The 13,120-nt window shown below is 37.5% G+C and overlaps 1 protein-coding gene across 1 annotated transcript in view; it reads right to left on the reverse strand.

The window, feature by feature from the left end:
* Window positions 1-9,834: 9,834 nt before the first annotated feature.
* pawr (pro-apoptotic WT1 regulator) overlaps window positions 9,835-13,120 on the reverse strand; it is an 88,813-nt gene continuing 85,527 nt past the window's right edge. Inside the window, exon 7 of the mRNA XM_003221144.4 lies at window positions 9,835-12,479. Within this exon, the coding sequence (XP_003221192.2) occupies window positions 12,393-12,479 (87 nt within the window). The 3' untranslated portion in view covers window positions 9,835-12,392. The remainder of the gene's footprint in view (window positions 12,480-13,120) is intronic.

The raw sequence follows: 13,120 nt of genomic DNA on the forward strand, positions 1-13,120 counted from the left end.
AGATGGTGCTGCAGTGGCAGTAGATGGTGTTGACCTTGAAAATGTAGATGAGTATGTCTACCTCGGAAGGCTGTTAACATCGAGGAAGGCCCATGCGACCTGCCCTATACTATGGTGCAGAGACATGGACAATGTCGAAGGCTCTCTCAGAATAACTATGGGTCGTGCTTGCCTCCTTTGAAAGACGACTCATTGGGATGTCTCTCCGAAAACAGAGAGAACGTGGACTGCACAATGAGGATGTTTGAAAAATATCAAAAGTGAAAGATCCTCTACGCCATGTTACCCAACTCAAACATCGCTTTGTAGGCCACATGACTTGCAGAAGAGGTGGGTGCTGGAGCAATGCTACAGCCACACGGTACCCGCGGGGATGGATGAGACCTCTTGGTCATCCTCCCACCCGATGATCTGATTCATTCTGAATAGCGTATAATGTGAGAGACAAATGTGGTTATACAATGATACACTGGCCAATTTGTGCTTGAAATAGATACGAATGGAAGCGATTAGAGATGTGATCTGCGCAAAAGCTGAGTAACGGATTATCTAAGTGACTAAGTAAATGTACATTGGTACAAAATACTAAGGATCTGAAGAATATGAGATGTGCTAGTTCAGGAATCATCAGTAAGTAGCAGGTAATCTTTGATCTGCTATTCAAATTCAGTTTACATGTGATAACTTTCACCAGTGTTAAAGAGCCAGATATATTTTTCTAGATAACTGCCAATGCTCCATCCATGAATTGCTGCATGTGGCGTCTCCTCATATATGTCCTTTTATGGAATGGGGAACAAGGGGCTAAACTCTAGGTCTCTGTACTCTCTTCCAAACTAAGCCTATAAGGAGAAGAAAGTAAGATGTCTTCACAGATGACTGCTTGAGAAAGAAATGGATAGAAAAATCCAGATGTCACTGCCTCTTTAATTCTTTCATAAAGAAATCTAGCAAATCATTTAATGATTTTTAAAAGGTTTAAAATTAAATTCCATTTTTCTATTTGCTACACCCTACCCGCAAGTCCCTTGAATGTACCTGGTAGATACTTAATAAGCAGCTGCAATTGAATCTGAAAATGCATCATTGTTACCAAGAACCTTCAGGCAAAAGCAGAGATTAACATTCTTCCTACAGAAAAAAATGTCATTCAATAGACTTTTGGTCTGCAGAATCCATCCAAATTAGGGATAATAACAGGCTGTGTCAAATAGCCGATAGTCAACCAATGTGTTTTTCTAATACATTCTATGCAAGTGATGAAAATCCCCTTATTCTTAACAAAAGAATTTTGTCTAGTATACTGGATACAGGAATGTGAAGAAAGAATGGAGTAAACTTTGTTATATTATACTTTGACTCAATATTAGGCTTTTGGTACTAGTGTAGTAAGAAGTTTAATGAAAACTAAATCATTTACAAAACTGGGAAATGGGAATATAAGAGCTTGTTAAGAGTTGAGCCTATCAGCAAGTTTAAAGAGGAGACAAACTCTCACCACTAATAATAGCTGGTATTCAAAACTGTAATGCGAGTGGATTTGAAAGATGGCTAGAAATCATATTAGACGGCGCAATGTTTTGTATATTTGCCTCTTTTGGATTGTGTAATAGGGGTGTGCAATTCAGCAAAAACCTGAACCGTTTTTGGTGTCCATATTTGGGTTGCCCCCTGTTCCATTGTTCCATTTCCTGAATTCAGGAGAAGTTTCTATTTTCATGCTGGAAAAATTTGCCCATTGGCACCAATTGGGACACTGTAGAGGCTCATTTCTCCACCATTTTTAGGCCTATCAGCAAGAAACTTGCCTCACTTATAGGCCACATCTTCTATTGCAAGCCTGCCAAGTTTCAGAACGTTTCATCAATACAATATTTTTTTCAAAATTTTTGAAGTTTTTGCCATAACATTTTAAAATAAAACCACAAGAGGGGATCCTGGGAATTGAAGTCCCAAACACAAACCACAAGAGGGGAGGGGAATGGATGGGCATGGTCAATCAGGCCCCTGATTGGCTAAGAAAGAAAGTTAGAAACACACAGAGAGAAACCCTCAAATCTCATCATGCCCCAGGAGGGAGCACAAGGCTCCTTCTATGCTTGCACCACACAAAGTGCTGTGGGGAAAGCAAGTTCCCATTTGCCTCAAGCAGGCGCAGTGGGGAGGGGCCTTGGGAATGTATGGAGGAGCCTGCTGGGGAAGAAAGCAAAGGAAGAGCCACAGCTTTCTGGTACACAAAAACGAAATCGTGCATACCCCTATTGTGTACTGTTAGAAAACGCTTAATGAAAGCTTGGAACTGGGAGGCACATGATTGAAAGTTTCTGATAGATTGAGGGTTCAAGGGATGCTGTTGGTCCAGTCACCTGGCCTAACTCACAAGTTTGTTGTAAGGATAAATGTTGTAAGAAAAGCTAAGTTTGCCATTTTGAGTTTATTTTCAAAAAAGGCTAATAAGTTTAACAAATTCATCAAAATGTCTGCAAGTTTGTTCCATAATATTTTAGATTGTATTCCCCGCCCCCATATAAATTATGTATCTTCTTTTTCTTATTGCAGGCAATTTTTAGGTCTAAGAAAACAATCCTATGCAGATTGTTCTGAGACTATGTTTCTGAAATATAATGCAAACATGTACAGGATTGTGCTTAATTTTTTTGAAAAAGCTAGGCTCTTTAGGTTTTTTTATTTTGACTTTACAATAAAATATGTGACATAAACATTGCGGTCTTTAAACAAACCTAAGGGTCTTTTAGGGTCCCTGACAATGTATTTGGAAAGAAATGCTAAAATAGTTTTTAGCTCTGTAAATATTTAGGTTCTTGGAAACTATTACATTTTGACAATTTGCAATGGTTTATCTGTAGTAAAGTGGTTATATATCTAGTATAGGCCATTTATCCAGCGGAAGTTTGACATAAATACAACTCAAGTTCCTTTTGCTTTTTAAACAAAAACAAGTTGCCACTTTTGTCCATTAGTACAATATTCAGACTCAGAATAATAGTTTTATTAGGACCAACCAGTCTTCATTGTGTTCATAGTCCAGATTGCTTTAAACTGGCAATGCTAATAAAGAATAACAGTCTGTGGTGCGGAGAGATACATTCTGCATTCCTGGGAATATACTTTTATGGAGTACAGATCTAACTGAAGGAAAGACCCCAGCTGGTTTGGAGTGTGCCTCACCCTCCTCCAGGACATGAAGGAGGATCCAGCTTCTTCTTCTCCCCACATCACCAGACTTCTAATGACAATATGGGCCATTAAGAGCTGCACTTGGCCAAAAGGCTTTATGGGTGCAGGAGGACATTACGTGCAGTGCTAGAAACCAATAGGAAGAAAATAGAAAAAAGTCTCCTCTGTTGAGATCTCAATGGAGAAGAACTGGTTCTGCTCCCTTCCCTCTACCAAATATGAAACTCACAGGGGCGGCTTACAGCAAAATCAGATACAAAGATTGCCCATCCCCATCATAATTACAAATATACTCCTTGACCTTTTGTACAAAGGCCTGGGTGAAAAGCCAGGTTTTCAGGCTCTTCCGAAATGCCATCAAGGTGGGGGCTTGCCTGATCTCCCTAGGCAATGGGTTCCAGAGCCGGGGGGCCACTACAGAGAAGGCCCTCTCTCTCGTCCCCACCAACTGTGCTTGTGATGCTGGCGGAAGCGAGAGGAGGGCCTCCCCCAATGACCGAAGAGACCGTACAGGTTCGTAGGGGGAGAGACGATCCCGAAGGTAGATGGGTCCCAAACCGTTCAGAGCTTTATAGGTAATCACCTGCACTTCGTTAACAAACACTGAAACTCTTTTTTTAAAGGCACGAAATGATTTGAAGTTTGCAAACATTTCTCATAAGGTGTTCTCGCAAATATTATCTGTAGCAGGGTGCCCCAAAGTCTTGGGTGTGGAGACAAGTTTGGGTCTAGATAAAGCTCATGTAAAATTGTTGATTGTTATGTATTGATCAAATGTCTACAGTTCAGCCACTCAGCACATCAAACTAGTTTCTGACAGGATGCTGAGAGACATCTTTTCTATGTTGTTTCAACATTATTATGTCCTTGGAAGAACTTTTAGAAGACTGAATATGTCATATTCTCTGAGCAGACAGCTCCTGGTTGGGCCAGTGTCAAAGTGAAGTGATACATAACCTCTTAAGAGAGCAGTTGTTTATTAAATGTTTTGATCCAAGAGAAAACTATATTTTGCAATGTTTTATGTAAAGATTCACTGGGTTCCTCTGTATATTGCCAAGAAATACTGCAGTTGATCTAAACGTTGTAAGAATAGCCTCTCTTATCTTGAATCTGAAGAAGACCTGAATGACCACAGCAGCTGTACATGGGCATTAAGAGGATATTTAAAAAGATATGCTCTATTTTTAGAACATTTCTAACAATGACATTTACCACTTGAAAAAGAAAGATTTACTTCTCCCTACTGTTAGTTGATGGCTGGAAGAAAAAGAGATTTCAGCCAAAATAATTGGAAAAGTAGGGTCAACAAAAACAATATGGTATTAACAGTAACATAATAATAATAATAATAATAATAATAATAATAATAATAATAATAATAATAATAATAACAACAATAAAAACTTCATTTGTACCCTGTCCTATCTCCCTCTGGGGACAAAAGCCAGCTTCCAACATAGTAACAGGCAAACATTCAATGCCTACATAAACAATGCAGAGCTAGATATAGATCTATAATTATATATACTAATTTTACATATGCATTTTCCCCTGAAACGTTTGCAAATCCTCTCTCTATATATGTGCATTTCCCTCCTGCAATATTTGCAAGCCTATATATTTATGTTTATATTTATCTAGAAATCTCTGTGTGTGCATTTCCCCTACAATATTTGCAAGCCTATATATTTATGTTTATATCTATCTAGAAATCTCTGTGTGTGCATTTCCCCTACAATATTTGCAAGCCCTATATTCATATATATATCTGTCTAGACATCTCGCTGTATATAGATAATTATATCTGTATAGGATTTGCAAAGACTTGCAAACATGTGAGGCGAAAATTCATATATAAAATAATGTAAACACATAGATACAGATATACAGGTACATAGAAATCTCTAGATACCTATATGTATATAGGATATGCAAAGACTTGCAAACATATGAGGGGGAAAATCATATATAAAATTAATGTAGATAGATAGATAGATATAAATATAAAGGTGCACATCTGTAGGAGAGATTAACAAATATTTCAGGAGAAAACGCTTTTATAAGATTAGTGGGTATATATATATTCTTCTTCCTGACTTGCAAGGGCTTCTTTCCCCTTTCAAAACATTTCCTTGGTTAAGAGCAAGGGAGGCTTTGGAAAAGTAAACACTCATAAAGGAGGGTAAGATGAGCGATAAATAGATCATATATTGCAAGCAACGGCCTCCAGGCTCCCCTACCGGCTTGACCTTGACCCGATTATAAGCCAGGGGAGGCTTTTTCAGCTCATAAATAGGGCTGAAAAACTTGGCTTATCTTCAAGTATATACAGTAGCTGTTTTCTTGTCTTTCTTCTCCAAACCAGCACTAGGAGTAAGAAACTCATTCCAAAGCAACAATCGTCTTTTGTATTCAAAGGGTGCAATATCAGTTATGAGAAGCTGCCTTTTTAATCAAAGCATTTTTTCTGTATTATTTCTTGTGAGAAGTCCCGCAAAAGTTCCAATTGCTCTCATCAAAGGCCACTGCAGGACAGCAAGCTTAAAATTCTTGCCCTGCTGTTCTGCATGCTGCCACTGATGTTTCTTATGGTTTTCCAGCTCTGTGAAAAGAGCTTGTCTATATGCACCATAGGTTTTTGCTATCTATTCCAGTTCTTTCATGAAAAGTAGTTCCAGCGTTCCTGGTCTGTACATCCAAGCCAGCAAACTGGAAGAGTTTCCACTTCAAGATGTGGGTATAAAGTTTATTGAGAATGTCTAATGCATGGTTTGGTACAATGATAGGGCAGATTTTTTCTGTGATCGATATTTCACATGAAGAGACACTGGGGCACAGGAGTCTGTACAATGCTGCTGTATTTTGTCATCATTATACAGTTCAAATTCAGCTTATTCCATGCATTCCCATCCTGGAAATAGGCTTGGTCACTCAAGTGGATGGCCCAGAGTATTAATGTGATTTATGCAGGTCTCCTTCTCCTTCTCCTCCTCCTTCTTGGAATCCGATCCATTGAAGAAAAACTTAACAGTGGTTTGTTAACTATCCTAATGATATAGCAGTTGCTTTTGCAGATCCTGAACTCTCTTCCAATTCTGTGACATCCTCTGGGGTGAGGTCAGTGTTATGTTCTTAATATCTACATTCCTCCTAATATGATTTTCCAGCTGATGCAGCCTCTGGACATTATAAAAGTAGTCATAATAGTAACAAGATCTAACAGTTCCATTATCAATTATAGGCTTGACCCCAATTAAAAAGAACTCTGCAGATGTAGTGCCCACCTTATGTCATGATTATTGTTCAGTTATAGTATAGGCTTACCCAGCCTGGTCAGTTTTCTTGTTAAGCAAGATGGGTCTGTCTTCTCTCCGTGTTTCTCTCATCCTCTAAATTCACTCTTCTAGCCAGATCTTCCGAAATAGGTCATATACTTTCCTAGTTTTATCCATAGGCCAGCAGGCATGTGGTTTGCCTTCTCCCTTGTTTACTTCTGCTGGCACCACTGGACTCATCTGGCTAGAATAGGTTTGTTGTTGTTGTTGTTGTTGTTGTTGTTGTTGTTGTTGTTGTGTACCTTCAAGTCATTTCTTAATTTTGGTGGCTCTAAGGCAAACCTATAATGGGGGTTTCTTGGGATTTGCAGAGCGGATTTGCTATTGCCTTCGTCTGAGGTACAGAGGCTATGACTTTCCTAAGATCACACAGGGGGTTACCATAGCCAAATGAGGATTTGAACCCTGCTCTCTATAACTTTAGTCCAATACTGAAACATCATGCTGGCTTTAGGTTTTCTTAATCCCCCAGCTTCCTGTGTTTTCACCTCTCAGTTTTATGAGGAAGTATCTACTCTGGAGTCCTAAGGAATCTCTAGTTTCTGGAAACTGCTCCCTTCCCAACTTCTACATAGGCAAAAAAAAACCCCCCTTGGGTCATGAAGGCAGAGATTTGTTCATGTTGGTATGGTTGATCCATACTGGATGAATAAAAGCATCACAGATTGTGAAGCAACAGGTTGGTGCTAGTCCTGCAACTCAGTGGGTTTGTCCTGCACCTTACACTCACTCTCTAGGAAAGAATCCCAAGCCTCTCAACAAATCACAGATTTCAGGATTTCATAGGATTGAGCCAAGTGTTTGGAAATGATAGAATGGACTTCTACATTTGGACAGTACTGCTTTTCTGAGGATAGATACAAGTAAAGCATATTTTTCTAGTTCATAGGGGGATGTGGTTTAAGTTCTGTTTTTGTTTTTAAAAAAGAAAAAAATTCACATAAATTATTTAGCAGGAAGTATATATTTTAACTCAGAGCAATAATTGTTACTAAGAAAAATGAATCTGTGTATCAACATTATTGCTAAGTGAGGATTCAGTTACTTAATTTTTTTAAAGCAATCCTTATTCTGACTTTCTCTGGCTTGCATGCATAGACAAAATCTTTTTAAAAATTAAAAAAGTGGAAGCAGGTGCATTATTTCCAAAAGACACAAAGGCTGTTCTCACCCTCAAAGAGGAGAAAAGAAGGCATAAATATAAAATATTTATGGATGGCTGTCTCAGTGAGATAAGGTATTTTACATTATTGTACAGATGGAAGGAAGCACAGTTAATTACTACAAGCAATTATCACACAGTTCATTACCTTAAATATAATATGTATGCAAAAGTGAGAATATTAAATGTGGGAAGCTTCAAGAAAGGTTTAATATTAATTTGCATATTTTAGCATTTCTTTTTTAAAATCTTGGTAATATGGCATACATAATATGCTCATGCTGGAGTATTATAGTATCAGTGATAGTTCAGTAATTTCTGTGGTATAAGACAAACTGTATAGACATTAGCAAAGGGCCTTGGAAGGGAGTTGGGATGGGCTGGCACACCACCACACTTCATCATTTTCTATTTTCTCTTTCACAGTGGCTGAATGTTGATCTCACTGAGTGTTCAAGCAATCATCAGTTCTACCTACATCTAACGAGGTTTTAAACCAGTAGTTCTCAACCTGTGGGTCCCCAGATGTTTTGGCCTTCAACTCCCAGTAAACTGGCTGGGATTTCTGGGAGTTGTAGGCTAAAACATCTGGGGGACCCACAGGTTGAGAACCACTGTTTTAAACCAATTTGGGTTATGATAACACCTGGCATTATACACTTCTTCTGCTATTAATGAAAATCCAGACTCAACCTACAGATAAGGCAGGAAGATAAATTATTATTATTAACTTCATTTCTATCCCACTCTTCTCACCCTGCAGGGGACTCAGAGCAGCGTACAACATACATTTAGGCAAAAATTCAATGCCACATAATACAAAGCAAATAAAACATAACATAAAATCAATAGAAACAACCAACATATAAATATAATTTAAAACCATTAACATTAAGATATGAACAAATAAAAACAGCATCTAGATATACCCTACTAGCCCCCCGCCCCCACCCCATCATGATTTAAATGATGTTTGAACTGAAGGAATAGATTCAGAGGATCCTGGCATCACAGTATTCATCTGAGCATTGGTGGAGTGCAGTGATCTAGATGAGGGCTTCTTAAACTGTGGGTCCCAATCCCAAATGGAGTCCTCATTGCTCATGGTGAGGTCTTGAAAAATTTGGCATGTCACCCAGTGGCTGTTTAAGACTTTTACATAAATCTCTTCTGCAGTGTTCACAGTGGACTCTACAGAAGATGTTTCAGTCATTTCATAAAAAACAAAAACAGCCTGTTTAGCAAGCCTGGTAGATGTTGGTTCATTATCAGTAAATATTTTAATTTTTTTGACCTATTTTATATATCTATATACCCAGGGTCATGTAAAAAATTCTGGGACCAAATAGGGTTACAAGTGGAATGACATCATGCACTGAAATTGCCAACTATGGCCAGACGCAGCTGTACCTGATGAGAGAAGAATTCTCAAAACAATCACCAAAGGTGGGGAAGCAAGACAACTGAGGAGGTGAAAGTCATCCTTGTGTTGGGGATAGGTGGTGAGTTTTGATAGTGTGGCACTTCTTGTCTCCTGCCAATGTCTTGGCAGAAAGCAAAAAGTGTTGGTCTGGGAAGACCCAACAGCCAAATGGAGACAGAATGGAATAAATTATAGTGAAATTATTAAAGAATATCAAAAGCAAGCCTAAGGACAAAAAAGATAAGAATCTCTCATGTATATTCAAGATGCCTAAGAGTGAGTTCCCAATGAAGCTGCTAACATGGCAGATGGAAAAGCACTCAGGCAATTAGAAAGGATGATACCAGGAGCCTATCCGTACCCTGTAATAGAAAATATTTCTGGTAGTCAACAAGTCACACACCTCTGGTTCAAAATGTATTTACACATCAGCTAATAAACTCTATCCACGTAAGTACAACAGAAGGTTTAGTGAAAACTGATCAGTTTATTGCTTATTTAAATAATGGGCTATGTATTCATGGCTGTTTTTTTTAATATTGTTTAAAAAAACACTTATGGCTTTTAAAATTTAGCTACCAAATTGTCATGTGGACTGTCCACTATAAACTGCAAACCGTTGCCATATAGGATTCATTTCTTTGGATGCAGTGTTTGCCTCTTAAACGTACACAGAACATAACTGCCACACAGTATGAACAGGAAAAAAATAATCAAGGTAGTTGACAATCTTTATTTATTTTGTCCATATAAACCATAAGCATGTTTAAAGGTATCCTTATAATCAATCTGTCATTTCTGTGGAAAAATCTTGCTGTACCATTTGGAAATACCCGAAATGATGTACATTTTTTGAAATGATTCATTTGTACAAACTATCGAAACATGTGCAATTTATGAAATAGTCAACATTCCAAATTAGGAAAAATGTAGCCTTTTAGCTGCCACTGAAATTAGTTATAACTAACCTGAACTTGAAGAAATACCACAGTATGCCACTTCGTAGGCTAAAAACGGGCAAGGCAATGGCTGCATGAATACAGTCTCAGGTCCAATATTCAGGCAGCAAGATGGAAAATACCACTTCGCCCACTGCCTTGAAAAGTGGATGCTAGTTAAGAACATGACTGAATCAGTGCTGTAACATGCTATTCTTATCATGGTGCTTTCAGCCTCCATCAACCCAATGTGTGCAATAACTTGGATATTGGGTGGAGATTATGATAGTTGGAGGGCACCAAGTAGAGAAATGTTGCACTAGTAAATATTGACAATTGAGAGACTCTACCCCTGCTTTTGAGAACACAGGAAGAAGACAGTGTTTTAGGAGTGATGGTGATATTCTGAGATTTCTTCAATGGTGAAATAGCCTGCATAGCAGTTCCCTGTACTCTCTTAATCCTTTCCTTGAAGTTGACATGGAAATTGGTATTTCTTTCTAAAGGCTTTTTACATTTTGTGTCTGTTCTAAATCACAGGTGCTGAGGCTCAACACAAACTGGTTAAGGAGGGCATATTTCATATTCTTGAAGGCCACAGAGTTGACTCAAGTAAAAAAAGGCTTGGAATTCTGGAAATACATTAATTCTTTCAGTGGTTTAACTATTCCATTGTTCATCACATAAAATGGCAATACAGATAAATGTTGATGTGTAACAGAACAGAACAGAACATGCAGTGTACTTTATTTTAACAAACATTAGTGCTATTCTAGAATAGAAGTTTTTCTTTTAATACTTTTAGAGGGCCCCAAAATCACAAACTTCCCTTTTGTAAACTATAGCCATCAACACATTTTATGAATCAAGCAAGGTCCTGATGCATCCGTTTTAGAAAAAATGCTCATATTATTACAGAATGAATGTGGCATCCTTGATTTATTATAGCTTGATGCTACATTAGAGAAATCTTCTGAGCAAACAATAACGTACCATTATCATATAGTCTCTGATGAGATATACCGTAATAGTCTTCGTCTAACAAATCACTGCTCATTGGTTTAAAAACCTATACAGCTAAAATAGCCATCTTTTGCCTTTCCCCTGGGTTTATTAAACTCTCGTTATCTTTTGTATCCCTATCAATGAGCATTAAATAGAAACCTGGAGGACTTTTTGTTTGGAGTCCAATAAAGCATTACAGTAGGCCCTCCGCTTTCCTGGGGATCAGAAGCACGGGACTCTCTCCCAAGCCTCCAGCAACCAAAGTAGAAGAACAAGTTTTTTTTTCAAAAAAAGAAACCTTTTTAAATGTGAGACACCTCTTTGGGAATCTCTAGGTACTCCAATGCAACTCTATGGTTAATGTCCAATGGAGGTTGACAATAGAATTATACTTAGACGTGTTCTGTCTAGGAATCTCTATGTCTTTCAACACGACTGAACATATTAATCAAATCTGCAAAAGTTAAACCTGTAAATGTGGAGAGCCAGCTGTATTTTTATCCTGTCAAAACCTGGCCTTCACTTATTGCAAATAGAAAAAATACTCTTTTAGGAAAGAACCACTTTTTCCTATGGACCAAGAAAGCATTGTGATTCACCTGCAGTATGGGCATTTTCCTAAAAACTACACAGACAAGTATTGGTGGAGAAAAGGAATTGTGATTTACAGATATTTTATAAAATGTCTGTCTGTCAAAGAGCAGCTATACGGGAAAAATACTATCTACTATTGTCAATATTTCAGATACAGTATAAAATAAATCACAAAATACAAGATTTTTTGTAGAAGAAATTACCAATTTCTAAAATATTTCAGATCAGTACTATAGTAAGGCACCCACACTTTACAGCTGTTAAACAAATAGCAAATCTCTCCCAAAATATATAATTTGAATTCATGTAAACAAAGTTTACTCCTATTACTTCCTTTCATTTAGGGAAGGGGAGCAACCCCCATAAGTAGTATCCATACAGAACAAAGTGTCATCTTGGTGATCAGGTAGTTTTTAAAAAACTGGGCTATATACATATAATCTAAAACACATAGAAAATTCAAGAACATGTTGCTTTCCAGAAAGTCAGTATCTGAATTAGTTATCTTGGGCAATGCAAGGGAATGAGTTTAGAAGTACGTATAATGCTTGATTTTATTACACCAAATGGAGAAAGCATTATGTCAAACATTCATTATTCTCCCTCCCTCTCAATAATAAATACAAAGTCAGTTGTGTTGACATCCTGCAGTGAAAGAAATATTCTACCCCCTTGATCTTTAAACATTCAATCAGTAGTTTTCATACTTCATTCCTCATTGAGGCTTCTATCTTCTACCTTGTCAGCTGTCCAACAACTTTTAAGAGTGTCTTATTTTCTTGCTTTAATTGCTCATTTTCATCTTCTATATCATCTAGATCCTTTGAGAGAAAACACAAAAAGGTGTAAAATTTTGTCTGATTAAAATGACCTGAACTGTAATACATTATGTATGAGAGCCAAGTAATGGTAGGCTATACAGTCAGAAGTCTGGAAAACATGTTTGGGGTATGCAATAGTCACTGTATTTCAAATTTACACACTGTAAAATCATTTCCATTTTGACTGAGTTTTTTGACCCTATAAAACACATATGTAAATTTTGGTATATAATTAAATAGACCAGAGATAGCCAAATTTGAAAAATGTCTCTTATACTTCAAAAGAACCTGATTTCTAACTACTCCGAAGAGAGAAAATGTATGTGAAAATGATATTATTTGAGTTGCTATTGAACAATGCTTAGGACCACACACCTATTCTGTGATTGGGGGAATAACCTATTCAGTTTTATTTCACATCGAGGGGTACCTCATCTTCATTTTTGATAACACTGTTGAATATCACTGGAGTGATTTTTAGTCTTAAAAGGACTTTTTTTAAAATGCACAATAAGCTATTTGAGCCATCAGCATGCAAATGATACCTATTCCTTTCTACCTGAATCCAGGGGAACTGTTTCTGTCCTAAACTGCTATTTGTTGTCAGCCATTGACTGGATATGACTGACCAAATTGAAACT

Source organism: Anolis carolinensis, chromosome 5, assembly GCF_035594765.1.
Source record: "Anolis carolinensis isolate JA03-04 chromosome 5, rAnoCar3.1.pri, whole genome shotgun sequence".
Taxonomy (NCBI): Eukaryota; Metazoa; Chordata; class Lepidosauria; order Squamata; family Dactyloidae; genus Anolis; species Anolis carolinensis.